The following is an 18,293-nucleotide window of genomic DNA, read 5'->3' on the forward strand; positions in this document are numbered from 1 at the left end:
CAATTCATGTGTGGTGGTGGATTCTTCTTGAGACCCAACAATCTCTCAATCCAAGATCTTGTCCACTAAGATTTTATATCGAACTGTGTTGAGAGTTGATCTGATTAAAATTAGTTAACTCAATGAGTTAATCTAGTAAAATTCAAGTGAGATTTAATTTTTATTTTAAATAATATTATTTTAGATTAATCCCAATTAATTTAGACTAATTCATGAATCAAACCAGTTTTTATAGCCATCGTTATTAGTTTTCTCCTAATGTGTTTCTTATCGCCTAAATTTATCTCTGCAATTTTTTTTAAAAAAAAACTTCTACATCTTATGCACACTTCAGGATGAAATTGCTTTCGATATCCAATTATTTTAGTATCACAATATATATTATTTAAACATCATAACAAATATTTCCACTTTTCATAAGAAATTTAGTTATTATATGACTCGGTGTATGGTATAGTCATAGATCTTATGAATTAATTTGGATTAATTTATATCTATAATTTTTTTTATAAGGAAATAGATTAAAATGATTTGTTATGAGTTTTTTTTTTTAAAAATGATTTTTTAAATATTAAATAACAAGTTAATCCACCGTCCAATCAATTCTAAATTGACTTTTTACCACACGATTTCAAAGGGTCAAAACATAATTAATGAAAAGAGACATGATAGATTGAAAAATGAGCCAGTTAAGTACAATTTAATTAAGATTAGTGATTAATTAATTCCACGACTCTTAACTCCAGGTAAAAATCTTGTAATCATTACCCAATCAAAACTAATCACGAAATCAGATAGCAAAAGCAAAACTACTAGAACGAACCACCAGCTCATCAAGACAGCTTCACCCTTCAACTCAAATGCTCTGTCTCTAACAACATTAAAAAAAAAACAAAAAGATCATGTCTTGGCTTTTCAATTCGCTGCAATCCAACGATCCGGATTCACCACCACCGCACCCTCCTTCTCCATCAGTTCAAGACGACCTGCTGGTCATCGGTGATTCCATCGGCCGTCAATTACGTGGCGTTGCTAACTTCCTTGCTCCGCCTCCACCTCCACCGCCGTCCAATACCCAAGCAGCCAAACCACAACCGTTCGATTCTTCTTCTCAATCATCACAAGCTCTCCTTGGGATTCGCAACGATCTCGCTGAAATCGGTGACAGTTTAAAATCTGGTCTCTCTAAATTCACTTCCAATTTCTTGCAATTTAAAGATATTAACAGTAAGAACAGTGATGGTGACGACGTGGCGGGGATTAATGAGGAAGTGATTGGATTTGTTAAGGAGATTTCTTTGAGACCTGAATGCTGGATTGATTTTCCTTTACCACTCCAAAACGGTAATTTATTTCCTTGTTTTTTATATATAAAAAAAACAGTAGTGAATATTTGTTATTATTTTTTAATTACGAAGTAAAAAAAATTGTATATGAAAGGAAAACAAATTGATGTATTTATTATAGATTTTAATATTTTATAGGAATCTTGCCCTTTTGAATTTGCGTAAAATTTGATGTAGTTATTATAGATTTTATACGAATTGCAGGATTTTGAATTGCGAAAATCATTTATTATATGTGAATGATATTTTAATTTTGGGTGAAGATGAATTAGGAATTTTTGTATCTTGCAGATTTTAGAATGACTGATGCTCAAAGAGAACATGTGTTGAATGTTGAACATTTTGTTCCTAGTTTGGCACAACTTAGAAATAATCTTCGGAGTGAAATGGGGGATGGCCGATTTTGGATGGTTTATTTTATATTGTTGATTCCGAGATTGAATGAACATGATTTCGAGGTTCTATCGACTCCCCAGGTAACATTTCTGTGTTGATATGATTTATGTTTTGTTCATTTTATGTATAAGTTTGTTTTTCCTGTGGCATTAAGTCCTTGAAACAATAAAAAAAGAGTAGTTTTCAGGTCAATTTAGTTGCAATAGTAGTGAAATTATAATGGGGTTTTGTTATTATTGTTGTTCTAGCCGAAGGGTACTTCGTGATACTAGTTTTGCTGCTTTATGGTTTTTCTCAACTGAGCATAGTCTGAGTGCATGTTAAAGCTTCCGGTGAGCATAGGTAGATATTGTATTAGTAGATAACACATTGTGCACCATTTTGAAGTGCAATTATTTCGAGCCACAAAGCTGGTGAAACCAGAATTGGTGTCTGTTACTTCTGTACTTGTTGTTGAGCAGAGGTTGAAGGGGTAGTATACACTGCTATTTTTTGTTGCATTATTAATCTCATCCCTCAAATTTACTGGCAGTGTGATATGTCTCAGGGAAGGGGAGGCATTGGTTGATCTTCTAGTGGTAGGCATCTAGCAAGCTTAAGCAGATAATATACCAGTTAGTAAAACATTTTGCATAGCTGCAATTTACATGCCATTACTTTGGAGGTTAATTGGTTTCTGATATTTCGTGTGTAAAAAATTGATCTCCTTGCTGTTGAAAAGTTTTGAGAAGGTGACTCACTTCTGTCATCTGATGGGATCATAATCTGTTATAACTTGCCGTGAGCTGTCTTTTCTTACTTGGATTTTCTTTTATGTTCTTGTAAAGTTGCAATCGAAATTATAGCATTCAATCTACTCATCTAGATGCTTGAGGAATTATTATCCTCTTCAATCTTGACATTGAGAACCGGAACTGAAAGATGTGAGGATGATGGCACTTGCATGCTTTTTAATTCTCATCTTAGAAGAGGGGTGGGAAAGGGATGGTTATTTTTTAACAATTCTGCGAATATGCAGAATGAAACGTATCTGTGAGTAATTGGTAATCATGCTCTCTTATACAAAACTCACCCCTGGGAATACAAAAGTGTAAGGTCTTCAAATTTTAGTAATATATGTACACTTAATTTTTCCCTTATCGAAAACAAACCATTGCTGCACTTTCCGATGAAATTGATGTAATATAATTTGACACTAGAGCAAAGTGTTTCATCTGAATTTGGTTTTGAAGTTCTGAGGTTTCGGACATCTGAGATATTGGGAAAATGATCTTGTTAATCCTAAGTGAGCTATTGTGCGGTGGTAGTTATATGTATCAAGTGATAAGGACTGTTGATTTAGTTATTATTGATTTTTCAAAGGAAATTTTGGAGACTGAATCTTCAAATATCTCTTAATTGGGAATTAACGGCCTATTGCTTGGTTTTTTCATGTGATAACATGTCCTGCATGAAACTTGAGACTCATTTCTTACCTTTTTGTCACTTGATAAACTAAAACTTTATTATCCCAATAATGATCACAGTTTAGAGCAGGATGCAACAGACCTTTGTTTGCAGTGACATTTGTATTTCATTCTTCTTACCATGTACTCTCACATCAACTGTTGGCTTGTTGCAGATAGTTGAAACAAGAAATTTACTTTTGCAGAAGCTGCAAAACAAGAGGAATGTTAAGGTGGAAAGCTCCAAGAATTCCAAGAGTGGTACACAAGGAGAGATTACAACATCTCAAGAAGAGATCACTGAGATTGCAGATGCTACTGAAGGCTTAAAAATTAATGAAGAGAATTCTAGACAGTTTTCAAAAGAGAAAATTGACAATAGCACTTCAATGGATAACCATAAAAAGCTTGAAGATGAACAGGATGTGTCATTCAGTGATCTAGAGGATGATGATAGTGATTTTTCAATAAGATTATCAGCTTCTAGGAAGGCACGGAGCATTAGGGCTCCTTCACCCAGTGGATCCAGTGATTGGATCCAACTGAATGAAGGTTCTGACACTCAGGGTGGTCCACCTAAGGCAAGACAGTCATTTTCTCGTGATAAAGATTCGGATGCTGAGTCTAGTGACTGGCATAAAGTTGATGAATATGATTAGCCTGTTTGATAGCTGATTTATTGTAAAGTTTCTACATTTTTCCTCTTACCTGTGGTTTCTGCACTTGCAGAATTCCACCTGTTACATAAGTTTCGTCATTTTTTCTTCCCCCCTCTGGTGTCTATACTTATGGAGTCCAACCTGTTACATAAATGTCTTTGTTCTTAACTGATATTCAAGTTATTATAAGTACGTCTTATTCAAATGTATTATTATGCTATTCTATATGCCTGAGTGAAGAACTGGAATTTTCTAGGTCATAACTTGAGTGGATTTTCTCAACTATCTTATTGAACATTTGTTGCGTTATTTGATGCAAACCATTTAGGATTGTGTGCTCTAATCTGAGAGAAGTGCATGCATAAACCTAAGACTTCTGATTGTGATTAATATTGTGTTAATGACAAGAGATCAACTTGTAATCAATCTTATCGTATTAGGTTGCATGGAATGAATGGCATTTCTGGTGGGATATAAATTCTGGGTTGTGGAAGATCTCCAGTTCAGATCAGCAAAAGAGTAATTAAAGCATTGAAATCTCCTTCCTCGTACATTTCCTCAAATAATCATGCATGCAACTAACTTTGTGAGGTTCCAAGCTCGACAGCAGATGGCTACACAAAACACAACTCTTTTTTGGGTCACAGTCACAGCAGTGATCAGTGAAGGTGGTGAATGTTAAGACAGTGAGATCATGTAACAAAGACTCTCTCCGAACATGGAGACGAAGAGCTTGTTTGTATTGTAGTAGGGATTGTTTTTAAATATTTTTTTGTTTAAAAATGTATTGAAATAATACTTTTTTTATTTTTAAAATTTATTTTTGATATTAATACATCAAAACGATCTGAAAATATCAAAAAATATTAATTTGAAATAATAATAATAATAATAAAACAGTTTCAAAGAACAACTTTCTTTTCCTGCTATCTCACACCAATTTGACGATTTGAACGTTGTTCGGGCACTATTTATGAAGCTTGAATAAATCCTGGGGTTTTTGGCGACTTAAATCAGCTCAGTCATGTTTTTCATTTCATTTTTGGCAACACAGCGAAATTATATCATAAATGCTAATAGGAAATCTCTTTACTCACAAGTAATTAATTTGAAACCACCTGTAGCATGCATTTTATGTTGGGGGCATTTTGCCAGCATATTTTATGGCCCAACAAGTTAATAAATAGAAACCCTACTGCATAACCACTTGCCTGCTGGAGCAACTGCAATGCTCAGGATGGTCAAAGAGTGACCTTAAACTGGATCCCTGAGATGTCAAGGACTTGCTTCATTTTGAGGAATGCTTGCTAACATCTTAAAAACCAAAAACAGCTTGATTAGTAGATTATAAAACTGAACTTTCCAGGAATAACTCTGAATATTCACTTGCCGATTATATACAGGTTCACATGTCTATCAAAGCAGCATTTCTTCAGCGTTTCTGTCTATCTGAAGATGGATATGTACAGTGTTTTAACTTACTCCCTAGTCTACAACACTAATGAACCATCAACACCTCCGACGATTCCAACCACCATGGTGGACTGGAAGCTTGGCATCAAATGGGTCACGAGGTGGTCCTGAACGAGGAAGAGGGTTAGGATTGAATACTGTCGATGAATTTGGACCATGCAGTGTATATTCACTGGAGAGACTGGGCTGTGCTGGTCTCCCATTATGACTCATCAGCTGATGAGATGCACTGATGCCTGCCTGGGGAGTAAACCGAGCATAGGCGGATCTTGGTGAAGAAGAGAGCAGGTTATTAGGACAGCCAGGAGGAAGTCTTTCAAAAATCAAGTTTCGTACTTTAGAGTAAGTAGAAGTTGTTGATGGCCTGGTTGTATCAGAAACATGTTGCCTGAGAAGCTCAAAGTCTGGTGGGCTCCATTCAGGCATCTCATCATCATCATCAAAAAGATTTTTCAAGGGGCGAGCTGAAGTAGTGGTAACAGGCATACGCTTTTCTTCTAAATTGGGCGGGAGAACGTTCATACCATCTACACAAATTTTCCTCTGCACGGGCATCTTCAAAAGGGTATCCAAAGGAAGCCTGGGAGGATTGAAATCTCTTAATTCCCTTTGATTGGAAACCAGCATTGACTGTACAGTTGGTGTTATTTGGGGCAATGACTCGAGGATTTTCTTAAGTTCTTCAGCTGGTAGTTTGTTGTCAGCAATTACCCCATGCAACGGCTTGCTTGTTGGAGTTTGTAAAATACCACAAGCAGTTCCAAAGTCAAATTCTGGAAGATCATCATCATATGGGGCATGCAGTGGCTTTTTGGCGATGTCAGTTGACAACTGTGAACCATGTTTACAAAGTTCTGATGTTTTAGGTTTCTCTTCTGAGTTATTCATAACAAGTGGCCCGACTTGCAATAACTTTCCCATAGCAGGCAAATAAGAGGCAGAGTCATGAGTTGAAGAAGTTTGAAGTCCGTTCAACATGGATGGTGAATTGCTGAGAATCGTAGATGTCAGCAAGAGATTATTGATGGTGGAAGAAGTGATACGCAGTTCAGTCTGTACTTGTTTAGTCTCAATATCCTTGTGCTCAACATTGTTATTTTCATCACCATCAAGAGTTGTGCAATCTGTTCTTGATCCAACTTGGATGCAACAAGACAAAGCTTTATGATCTACCCTTTCAACTGAAGAGTCTAAAGGTGACTTGAGAGGCTGTTCAGACAAGGAACCGTGCTTTCTCTCAGATTTCTCAAGAACAGAACTTGAAGATGCTTGATTTCTTCGCCATACAACACAGCCAATCAACGAGTCTTGGTTATCTTCAACAGCAGCCATTCCCTTGAAGAACCCATGTTTAGCAAGTATTGTGATTATGCTATCACTGCGAGGACACACATACAGATCAATACCCTGAGAGACCTGTACAAACCCAACCCTCTTCCCTTTCTTGTATCCTTTTGCAACCTGTAGGTGTGGACGAGAGCATGAGAAGACCAACTGATAAAAAATTCTTCTAATGCATTAAACACTTCATACCATAACATTAATATTCTCTTTATTTTAGACCCACTAACCTCCTTCATGCCTGCCAGTCCAGATTTAGACGACCCTTCTTTACAGCGAAGTGAGATTACCTGAAGATATTCGCATGCAGTTGTTAGTTTTTACATTTGAAACAAATATATGCAACTTTCAACAATTATAAATGGGCTGGGGATTGCGCATTTTAAACTTAGTTGATACTTATCAGGTCTGAAATCACTTTATACGTCAACAAGCATGATTTTCATTGCACAAGCTGTTTAAATTTTTTTTCTCTGAAGCAGACTACAAATTTTTTTGTATCTCTGCCTAGTCAGTTTGCAAAATAAGCAGCTGTCCTCCCACATTACAGTTTCTCAGAAGTCCAGAGTGGAGACTGTTTAGAACCAGCTCTCAACGTTTCAGCTTGTGACTCACCTTGCTGAACTAGAACACGTATTGAACTTGCAAGTACAATTGTAAATGATCTGAATTTTCAGTTTCTATTCTCATTTATACATACTAGCATCATACATGGCTGTGTGGTGGGGATTCAATCCAGTGGCACTGTAGGGTTCCCATCAACAAGGATCCAGTGTAAGGCCAGTCATCATAACAAACAAAAGCATTCCCCAAACCTAAACATCCCAAGATATCCAGAGTAAAACAATACTCTTCAAAATTATCCAGAAGTTTACAATCTCTAAAAATTTTGACAGTTGTTATTAACATATTTAATCCATACACCAACAACTCCATGATTAGGTTCTGAAAGGTTTATCAGTAGTTTTATCTTTTCATGAATAATAATAATCTTTATGATTCCAACACCTCAATTTTTGTTTAGCATTTCAGGGACATTGAATAGCTTAAGCTAACTATTTGACCTGTGCTTCACCGCGAGTTAGGTAATTTTTTTCAGTAAAAAAATTTAATATACAGGCTTTTTCAATGTGTTTTTGGATATAAAAAAAAAATTCAATCATAAATCAAAATGCTTATACGCACATCCAATTAATTAAATCGATATTTGATCAAGAAATAACTAAGATTAAGATATTTGACTTGGCAACATGGTCATATACTCAATCGTGTTTAATAACTCTGTTTCCTAGAATAAATATTTTATTCAATTAAACATTTATTCGTACCAATAAAAAGTAAGAAAAAAGGTCGAAAGTGAATTGAGAAAAACTAGGAAGTTTAATTATAAAACAACCCTATGTTGAATGTTGAATGTCGAAACTAAAAAAAAAAAAAACCAATCTAATGTTAAAAGATGAAATCAAGAAAAAAATTTATCAATTTTAAAAAACCAAGATAACCTGGAAAAATTTTCTAAACATGGGTTAATTTCTAAAGCTCGTAACTCATGAAATCTTAAACCTATACTCAATCAAGAAACTTAATTCCAAACCAATTTAATGTTTAAGGTTGAACAAAAAAAATTTAAAAAAAATTGTTAAAGTGAAACATATAGCAATAAAAAAATAGGGATCAAATTTGATAGGAAAAAAACGTAAGATGAAATTATAAAAAAAATTCAATTTTAAAAATTATCTCAAATAAAAAAAATAACAATAAAAAAATAAGGACCAAATTTAAAAGATAAAAAAATTAAAAGGTGAAGAGATTGAAAAAGAATTCTAATTTTATAAATTATTTTAAAAAAACAAATATTAATAAAAAGAACACGGACCAAATCCGAGGGGAATAAAAATTGAAAGGCTTCTTTGAGACTTTGAAGGTGTAGGAATGGAAATTGAGGATGAGAGAGAGAATAAGAAGAAAACAAAGGTTACCGGCACCAAACTAGGCGGTCTTTGGCCACACGCGTCACCTCCCGGAGGAGGCGACACCAAGACGATTCAAACGCTGCCGTGAAAGGCGACGTTTGACAACCGAATAGCCCTTAATGAGATGACGCATGCAACACCCACGTTAACAACTTTTTTTTAATAATATTTGTATATATTAAATTACACAATTGCCCCTAAACCAACCTGATAATTACAAAAAAAAAAAAAATCCAAGTGCATATATAGGAATGCCCCTGAACATAAGCTATGAAAAATCCACTTCCAAGGGCATGCAGGTCATCTTACTATTCATTAAAAATGAAAAGAACAAAAACACCCCTGAACATAAGCTTTAAATTTTTTTGAATCCAATTATATTTGAGTCTTTTTATTGTGCATTATAAAAAAAGACATAATTGCCCCTTTTAAATTTTGGAATGAAAAATTAACCATTGTGAAATTACTGATTTACCCCAACAGAATGATTTCTTGGTTTTTTTAAGGGAAAAATAGGTATTTCATCCCAAAGTTTGAAAATACCATCTATTTTCTTTGTTTTTTTTTCACTTTGATCCCATATCTTCCAATCTCACCCTCCCCTAACAAATTAGCCTAAATTGGACTACAATTTGATCCAATAAGAGCTAAATAAAAAAGAAAAAGAAAAGGAACGGAAAAAAAAAACACTTGAACCATGAGTCCACAGTATCTTGTGAAGGGATCTACTGAAGGGATCTACGATGCATTTCGCACAATAAATCCCCAACACCTTTTAGTATTTCTTATGATTTTACAGGATTTGGTAGTAACTTGCCTGCATTTTTATAAACAAGTTGATGTGGATTTTCCTCCTCCTTTTTTTGGTTATCACAAGTGCACAAGCTTTTGGCGTGTAGTACCATGTAAATAAGTATCATTTTACAGTTCTTTATATTTCCCCCTCTTTTGGGACAAATCTGATACTGTTAATATTTACATAGCATATTCATATCTTTATATAGCCACATTGGATGTAACTATAGTATATTTGACACAGTCCATATTACTAATCATTTTTAGTCAAAACCAGTTTTGACCCAAGAGATTTGGGCCCCATTTAAAATGAAAGGTGATACTCTAATATTCAATAGTTTATAGTGTGAGTTGCAGGCTTTCCTTTCTGCATGGAGCTCATGAGCGATGATGCCCTCTGAGAGGAAGCATCCATCCCCCAACAAGAGCCTGCGGTGTCTAGGTATAGATGAGGAAAAGTTAGCTCAAATTGTAGTACTCTTTTCTCTGGGTTTAGTGTGATATTTTTAGACCAAAAGTCATTATTGCCAAGCTTTTAGCCATTGACTTGAAACCGGTAAAAGTTCAATCAGTGATTTGGTGCCATTCTTTTAGGTATCGTTTCTACATCCGTTGGTTTTGCAATGTGACAACCCTTCACCATATATGTTATAGGCTTCTTTAGAAACAAGATATCTGGAGTCTAGAAAAGCAATTTTGGTGGGATTTACGAATATTACCTTGAAATTCTGAAGAATGCCCTTTTTTTTCTTTTTATTTTATTTTGTTTTTCTTTTCTTTTTTGGATCGAGGAAATTGCTCCTATTTTCAATTTCTTTATTTAAACTCCATTAATTTTTGTTCGCTCCCAACAATGGAATAAGAATTACGAGGGAGTTTGACAACATTGATCTGAGCTACGCTTTGCCTATATACTACTTGTCAGACATTATTTTTTTTCTTTTATGACTTTTAACTAAGATTTTAGTATTTTACTTGTTATTTTATAAGTTTCAATTTTCAATTATTGATTTTGACTCTCACCCTGCCATCTCAGCTTCTCTTAAAGATTTAAAATACGTAAAGGCGATCTGTAACTTTCCAAAGTGACCCTGGAATTAGTTACTTTTCTTTGTCTTAATCCATATAAAATATTTGATTCCTCATTAGCCAGAAGCAGTTGGTCAAAGTTGCCAAATCTCAACGATGTTTTAACAGGTCGTTGCATAAATCTGCCCATTTCACCTTGTGGGTGTGTTTCCCTGGGCATCCATATTCCAGCCAAAGCTTACTGTGTAGGTGCAAACTCTGCATTTGGGCTATAAGAGAAGTGTTTTTTACCATGCAAAAGAGCAGTGTTTTTTACTAGGCAACTTTCAAACCCAGAATTTACCTCAGTCCCATCTAAATGCCAAGGGAACAAGAGAAAAGCATGGCCTAACATAGAATAATGTCAAAATGTCCTGAATTATTTAATCTCTGTAAATTAATTTGTTCTAAAATATCAATTCAACCCTTCATCACTGCCTTCTTGATGCAGTGGAGCATGAACCTTCAGATAATTCTAATTAGTATTCAGCAATTATATAACTTAGAACAACAAGGTAAGATAACTCAAGTAAAACCAGAGGACTTGCAGAAGATTGTGCAGGAAATGGTGATGGTCATGCAATCAGAAAGGCAGATAATATAGCAAAAGATAGCAACATGCTGCAAAAAGGATAGCAACAAATAACAGATGTCTCTAATGAATGGCATGTATAGTTATGAATTGATTCGACAATATGTTAGGACAGCAAGAAACAGAAGATTGTCTCTAATGTGTCCGAGTTCACCCAAACCAAAGGAAGATTCTTCAGAGTTTTCATCCAAAGTTTCCAAAAAAGGAGATAAAACTTTGGTAGAGCTATTAAAGTATTCCGATTTGAACCAAACTCAAGTCTTCATCAAGCTTTACCACGATGCAACATCTCTGTCTCTAAACCAATAAGGACCTCACAGTCTTAACTCTCAAATGCTCCCCAGTAAGGGTCACCACTGATATTTCTCCCAATAACCTCCCTCCTCTCTAACTGCACTAATCACTCTCTCCACTAAGTAGCTAATATCTGTTTCAAAATATACAGGAATATATATATATAAGGCACATATGTCCAGGCCCCTGGGTGTCTTTTGCTATAAATGAACTATCAATGAATCCACAAGACCCATACGAAATTCAGTATTTGGTTAATTATATCTGTTCATTTACAATATGGTTAGGTTTGGTGGGATTTTGACATTGTAATGTAGAGTACCTATCATCTCTCTTTCCATCATTTCCATGAAACCATGCAGTTGGCGAACCAAAGCATGAGATACATCAACGTCATCATTGTTTATGTATCTTGTTGCACCTTTAACAAAACATTTGAATGTTGTAGCAATAGGTTCATCCTTCATTTAGTCGATGCCTGTAGAAATCTTTTCCTTTCTTTCTTTTTCATTTTTTGGTTCTTAATCTCTCCAAAATATGACTTACTGAACTAAAGAAAAGATGTGTCAAAATGCTCATGTTTCTACCAACTAGTTTACATTTAAGCAGCTAAGGATGAAATCTGCCAGACAAGAGGGCCTGTTTGGCAGTGCACTTGCCTAAAAAGTCAGTGGTGAAGATTTTTTAAGGGTTCTTCATATTAGGAAAAGGTTTACTTTATTAATAACCTCTTTGTGCTTCCTCTTATTGGAGTCGGTGAAGATATCTAGGAATTCCTCCACTATCTCTTAACCTTAAAGTACATTTGAATTGTAGCAGAACAGCTAGTAAAGTCTTTCAGCTGTTAGGAAGTGCGTCTAAACACTGTGTTAGTTTTTAGGATTAGGTAGGAGATGATGATAGTTGTGTAGTAGTGCAATTGAAAAAGGTAATTAGTTGGTGATGGACAGACCATGGGAAAGAAGTACAAAATTAATTGTTAGAATAAGAACTAGTTCAAGTTTCATGTGGCATTGACGCCTTGGTTTTGGCTTATTCCATACAAGTACCTAACACGTGTGGTTGCCTCACTCATCATTATGAACCCATGTATCTGACACAACATTTAATAGATTTGCAAGTAATACACTTCTAGAAGTGAAACTTAAGATCTTGTTTTAGTTTTTTTCCAAAAAAAGAAAAGAAAACATATGCTAGTGTGGTGTATAGGACCAGACATGAAGTCCTCGCAAGAAGAGAACCACGGGAACTAGCTAATGAAAAAGAAAATTGAGTTCGAGTGTTGCAAGGCAGTACCAAAGTTCCTACAAGTCAAGTTCAAGGTATTACTCAACTAGAAGCATAAGGGAAAATGCATAAGGAAGAGTGTTCAAGGTATAATTGTCATGCATGGATCATTTACATGACAAAAATAAAATTGAAGGATTTGAAATGGTCCAGACATCTTATCAGAGAGGCAACATGCTGGAAGACAAAAAAGAAAAAAGAAAAAGAAAGAGGCATACTGGTGGAGTTTGATATGAACTGACTAGCTTATTTTGAGAAGCAGAGGAAAAAGGTTCTTTCATGTTTTCTTCTCCGTTCACATAGCTTCACTCTCTTTCTGTTTTTGATGTATAACACAGCTCATATAGTTATTTTATGGTTTTCCTTGTTTAGACTTTTCATTTTGCTTGTTAAATATTTTCACAACCAAATGCATCTTCTCCAGCATTTCCAGGTTTTCTTTTCTTCCTATAACATTATCAAGAAAAAAGCAACCTAAGATGATACCCAAATAAAGACTAAAACAATATGGCATTAGAAATTATTTCCCACCATTATGAAACGGCTCAACTTGTGCAATTATTCTTCCACAATAACAGATAGCAAGCACTAAAAAGACTTTAATCAACTAGGTAAATGAAACCCTCTATAAGGCCACTTGTAATCATGCCATGTAGATATTCACTTAAAACATCACTTATATAAGCAGTATAGTTAATAAAGTTGTAAAATCTAGTTGTCTATTCAATAATGACATGTAGAAAAAATGGTTTCTTACCATCAACCCTCGATTGCGTGATCGAGGAAGATCTTGAACATATTTTTCAAATGCCTCTAGTCTAACTTTGCCTTTGACTTCTAGAAATTCAGACCACTTGAGATCAGGCATCTTCTCACCACTACATAAGAAAATCATTATGGTGGAGGTGAACAACAAGGATTTTTCACAATTCTGTCCTTCACATATACAGAGTGTGAGTGCCCAAGCAACTGATAAGATTCTACACAGAATTAGGTTGAAAAGAAGTACTAAATAATGAAAACAATGTCTTACTGTGATACCAAGTTTATAAAGTGGGAAGAAAACAAGCTGTCAGTATGAAGTTTGAAATGGCCAGTAAAGATTAGATAGGAATTGATAGTGAGGAAAAACAATCAGCGTCAATGTATGTTAAAAAGAAAAAGGGTTCAGAGTGGAGACATTGCTAAAGGTCAGTGTCTCTCTCCCTCTCTCTCTCTTGTCTGTTTCTTCCTTCCCTTCTGAAGACAATAGAAGGGATATTTCTAATGGCATTAGAGTGTATTTTTTTCTCTAAACAAAGCACCTAGCTAAAGAACAGCTGTAGTAATTTTATTATGTAAAATCAATGACAGTCAAGAGCACAGTGGAAATTTCTTTTTTTCTCACAAGTTTTCTGTTTCATTGCATGTAAGCTTGGAATATGAAGTTACAAATCACTATGGAGATTGAATGTCCAAATGTGATTGCAATTGTTGCTACTAAAGCTGATATGAAATAGCAGAATGTAGTGATGTGTATAGAGCACATGGTAATGGCATTCATCACCTCTATGCCTTTATATCAGGGGCTTTGAGACGAGTGGTTTTGGAGGTGTGAAGCATTGTAATCCTTACAACTGGGAAACAACAAACAAAGATGGCACATACATATAATACATGCATAGACACGATTCATTACAAAATACAAAATGGTGCATGCAAAAAAAAAAAAAATTAAAATTCATCTTCATGGAAAAAACTGACCAACTAATTGAACCATCCGTAGTAAAATTATAGTAAGTAGTGAAGAAAACCTTTGAAAGAAGGCAACAAGGGACACAGTTACAGAGGAATTTAGCTGAAGGGATCCATCCCAGAGCTTCTGAGCAACTATTGAAGCTAACTTCCCAACATGTGACTTAATTTCATCAACCGGTGATCCATTTCTCCGACCACCTTCAACCACGACATTAACATAACTACCACCGGTTTTAGGACTCATCTCCACCAAAGAATGTCCTGATTTTCCAACAACCACTCCTGTTTCCTTCCCAATTGTCACATCCCCATCCCCATGAACCCGATTCCTTTCTCCAAAATTATCTTGGCAGCCAACAGCCAAAGAACCAACACCAGCACATTGAACATTACTCTGAAATGGCCTATTGTTTTCAATACATCCTGTGCCACGCTCCAGCTTTCTCTTTCTCAACAAGCCAGTCACATTATTATCATTACTCCCTTCAAATTCCACAGGCTGCAACATTTTTCTCTTCTTCACACAAGTGTTCAAAAACCCTTCAGAAAGGAGACCTTAATACCTTATCCCAACCTCAACCCTCCGTAACCCTTCACTTAAAAAAAAAAATATTCCTAACAACCTTGAAAACTCTCTCTGACATCTCGCCATTACAAAAACCTGATCCAAAACAACAAACTCAATCAATGCCCAATCAAACATAAATCACTAAATAAATCAAAAAATAAAATTAATATAAACAAAAATCACAATTTAGAAGTGTAAACATAAATTAATTAATAAAAAAAAGCACGTAAAAATTGCTTCTTTTTTTTTTCTTTCTAAATTATGGTTTAGAAGTGTTTACCTCCTCAAGTATTGAAATCGGGAGTCTGAGACAGTGCCATACAATTTAGCATTACTGTTGGGAGCTTTATTTATTATTTATTATTTATTATTTTTAAATTATTAGGGTTTGTCAGTCAGTGGATAAGAGGCGGGGGAGGAGGAGGATCGTTAGCGCTGGTGCGGTCAGCTCAATCTAATCAACTGGAAAACGTGTCACTTGTGTATTCAAGATATTTTGTCATGGAACCGACACGTCGCCTTTCGTAAAGGATATGCTGCTACAATTGCGGGCCTTTCCTCTCTTTTAGCTAGACGATGGCGTTTCTTCTAGTGTTATAAAACCTGCTCAGCCCAACTCGCGGGTCAATTCGGTATCTTGTTGATTTAGAGCATGGACCGGCCATAATTTACTTCATACCAGTCTTTAGACCAAAACTTTGAAAGAACGATGTTTTTTTTTTCTGTTTTTTTGTTTTTAATTTTTTTTTAAATATAGCCTGGATTAATATGTTGATCCAAAGATCAACTTAACTATTGAATATTATAACTATGATTTCTTACCTGCTCAATGATGCTTTGGATTTTCTTTTAGTCGTGAAAATTCTGATTTGGATTGAAATTATTTTCTAGACTCACTTCTAAGAAACAAAGAGATACAAATAATTAAGAGAGAGAAATCTTAATTTAGAATATTTTTATGGATCATAAATTTTATATTTTATTTTCTTTTTGTATATATTTTATTTTTCAAAATAAGCTTGGAAAATAGCTAATAATATACAACTAATAACTCTATCAGCACCACAAGATTTTTCATTATTCTTTGATTTCATTTTTTTTTAATAAGAATGGATCAATCTTTTGTGTTAGATAAACTTACATAAATAAATTAAATATTTGATGATATTCTAAAATCTAAAGAGCTTATAAATAAGATTTTTTTAGTTGGATAATTGATTAATCACTTAATTCGTGTAATTTGATTCATTCTTCTTAACTAGGATGAGTGGGTAACTTTATGTTGAAAGTCATACCTGTAAAAGATCGTTTTTGATAAATTAGAAAACTCTTAAATGCTTAAATAAGTATATTTATAGACAGATAATACAATAATATTTGTGAGAGAGACTCTGCAAATAACATGTAGAGAATGAAAAAATTGTAAATATTTTATCTATTTAGTTGAAGGGGTATTTACAATCCATGAACCTTGTCATTTTATTTTGGTAGAGGGGTTGAAGAATTATTTTTTACTTACAGCATTAACAAGAAATAAATATTTTTTTATTTCTTGTATGTGTATTAATAAGACATAAATATCTCTTATATAAATATTAATAAAATAAAAATAGATCATGAAGATTTTTATACATTTAAAATTTTATATTGAGTGTAATTCAAGCAAAAGAAAAAAAAATTAAGCTTGATAAAAAATCATTAAAGAAATAGGTGTGATACCTAGGCCCGTGGGCGCTAGGCAAGTGCCTAATGCTTGGGTTCAGGCGAGCTGCCCCAGCCCACGAGCATCAAGCACAAGCCTAGTGCCTGGGCTCAAACGTGGTGCCTAGGACGCGGGGTGCAGGGTAGGTGCAAGGAGCTGGGCGCTAGACACACATATAAAGGCCTTGCGCTTGCGTCCAATACTAGTTTCCAGATCCTCTCCAAGGCCGCCCGTTGCAAGTAAAAACGGGCTTTGACTAACAAAAAAAATAAAATTGTTTAAGAAATACCGATGAATCCTGATCTAATTAATGTGATTATAAGTTGAAATGAAATTTATAAATGAGTTTGATTTGAATAATATCGACACATTTGTTGACTTGTCATCATGTTATTATTTTGAATTTGTATTCAAGAAAAAGATTGAATTTCCTTGGTTGTCTAGGAAAACCATTATATTTTAGCCATGGGTAGAATAGCTACAATGGTAGATCATTTCAGTTCAACTCCCTGCATTAAAATGTTGGAACAGAGTAACAGAGTACATGCACGCTTACTTATGTGTCAGGATTTCTTTTGAATCCTTTGTACATGTACAAGAGATTTGAATCTCCTGAGGATTGCTCGAAAATTACAACACTGAATTTCATTTGAATAAAAGAATTACAAAGTGAAAGAAGTAGGACAAACCCATGAATATGTAATAATAAGCCATCCAGCAGCAGCAGCAGCTGATCTTGTGCGTTTCTACTTCAAGCAGGAATGAAGTGAAGGGCCGTGACAAAACAATGCGAGTACAGTATAAATGAAAATCAAGAGAAATAGTATCAATGTAGCCCTGCAAGACAAAATGAAAATAGCATAACTCTTTCATGCTTCCGATAGCACATAATTCAGGCAACTTTGCTTACATGTATAATATACCTTTGATGAAAATGAATGAAGCAGATGTTGTAAATGGACCAATGCCACAGTAAGGTCTAGTTACAAAGGACATTGTCATAATTTGGTCAAGCTTGAAACGTTTTGAAGGAAGCAGGGCGTTGTTCTAATCCCACCTAGATGATATGTACTAGAGTTATCTTGAATTTACATGGATGATAAAACACGACATCTCTTAGGTAGAGTTTTGTAATCTCGGGACAGAGAAAACATGTCCTCCATTTGTCTACCATGAGAACTAGTAATCTGCAGATAACTTGAGTCCAGTGTGAAACCCAGGTTGTCCTTGTGCAAATTCCATTCCTTCTTAAGCACAACATGGTCAACAAATGCACATCCGAAGCAAGTACAAAGTCTATTTCCATGAACAAGTCCAATTATGCAAGAACATTCATGTTTTTATCTAGCTGATTAACTTACTTGAGCTTGAAATTTCTCCACCACTGTGTATTTCTGAAACGCTGAGTCTGTCGCCGAAAGCGAATTGTATTTCCTTGCAATGTGGAAGTTTTTTCAACTAGCAGCGCCAGCCGATCTCCCCTCTGCAACACTTTGTCAATGTTGTCGATCATGACACTCCTTACCTGCAGATAATATCCCATCCCGTGCTCAGCAATGTGTTAAGCGCAACATACATATGATTTTTCAAATTGATCAAAAACCATTTGACAAAGAA

The 18,293-nt window shown here is 34.8% G+C and overlaps 2 protein-coding genes and 1 long non-coding RNA gene across 3 annotated transcripts; 1 reads left to right on the top strand and 2 right to left on the bottom strand.

Moving 5' to 3' along the window:
- The first annotated feature begins 786 nt into the window (after window positions 1-786).
- Window positions 787-4,073, top strand: LOC7459870 (uncharacterized). Its single transcript, XM_002324594.4, has 3 exons — window positions 787-1,344; window positions 1,638-1,822; window positions 3,364-4,073. Exons 1-3 carry the CDS (start codon window positions 903-905, stop codon window positions 3,844-3,846), a joined length of 1,110 nt encoding a protein of 369 aa, XP_002324630.1. The 5' UTR covers window positions 787-902; the 3' UTR covers window positions 3,847-4,073.
- Window positions 4,074-5,205: 1,132 nt separating this feature from the next.
- On the bottom strand, window positions 5,206-15,442 carry LOC127904869 (uncharacterized). Its single transcript, XM_052449890.1, has 5 exons — window positions 15,255-15,442; window positions 14,463-15,067; window positions 13,427-13,547; window positions 6,891-6,950; window positions 5,206-6,780 (listed from the first exon to the last, which is right to left on the bottom strand). The coding sequence occupies exons 2-5, from the start codon at window positions 14,912-14,914 to the stop codon at window positions 5,356-5,358; spliced, it is 2,058 nt and encodes a 685-aa protein (XP_052305850.1). The 5' UTR covers window positions 14,915-15,067; window positions 15,255-15,442; the 3' UTR covers window positions 5,206-5,355.
- A 1,728-nt stretch (window positions 15,443-17,170) lies between these two features.
- LOC127904870 (uncharacterized) lies at window positions 17,171-18,198 on the bottom strand. The gene is made up of 2 exons (XR_008058289.1): window positions 18,038-18,198; window positions 17,171-17,513 (listed from the first exon to the last, which is right to left on the bottom strand). It is a non-coding gene; the product is annotated as an uncharacterized LOC127904870 (long non-coding RNA).
- Between the last annotated feature and the right edge of the window lie 95 nt (window positions 18,199-18,293).

Source organism: Populus trichocarpa, unplaced genomic scaffold, assembly GCF_000002775.5.
Source record: "Populus trichocarpa isolate Nisqually-1 unplaced genomic scaffold, P.trichocarpa_v4.1 scaffold_780, whole genome shotgun sequence".
In the NCBI taxonomy this organism is placed as follows: Eukaryota; Viridiplantae; Streptophyta; class Magnoliopsida; order Malpighiales; family Salicaceae; genus Populus; species Populus trichocarpa.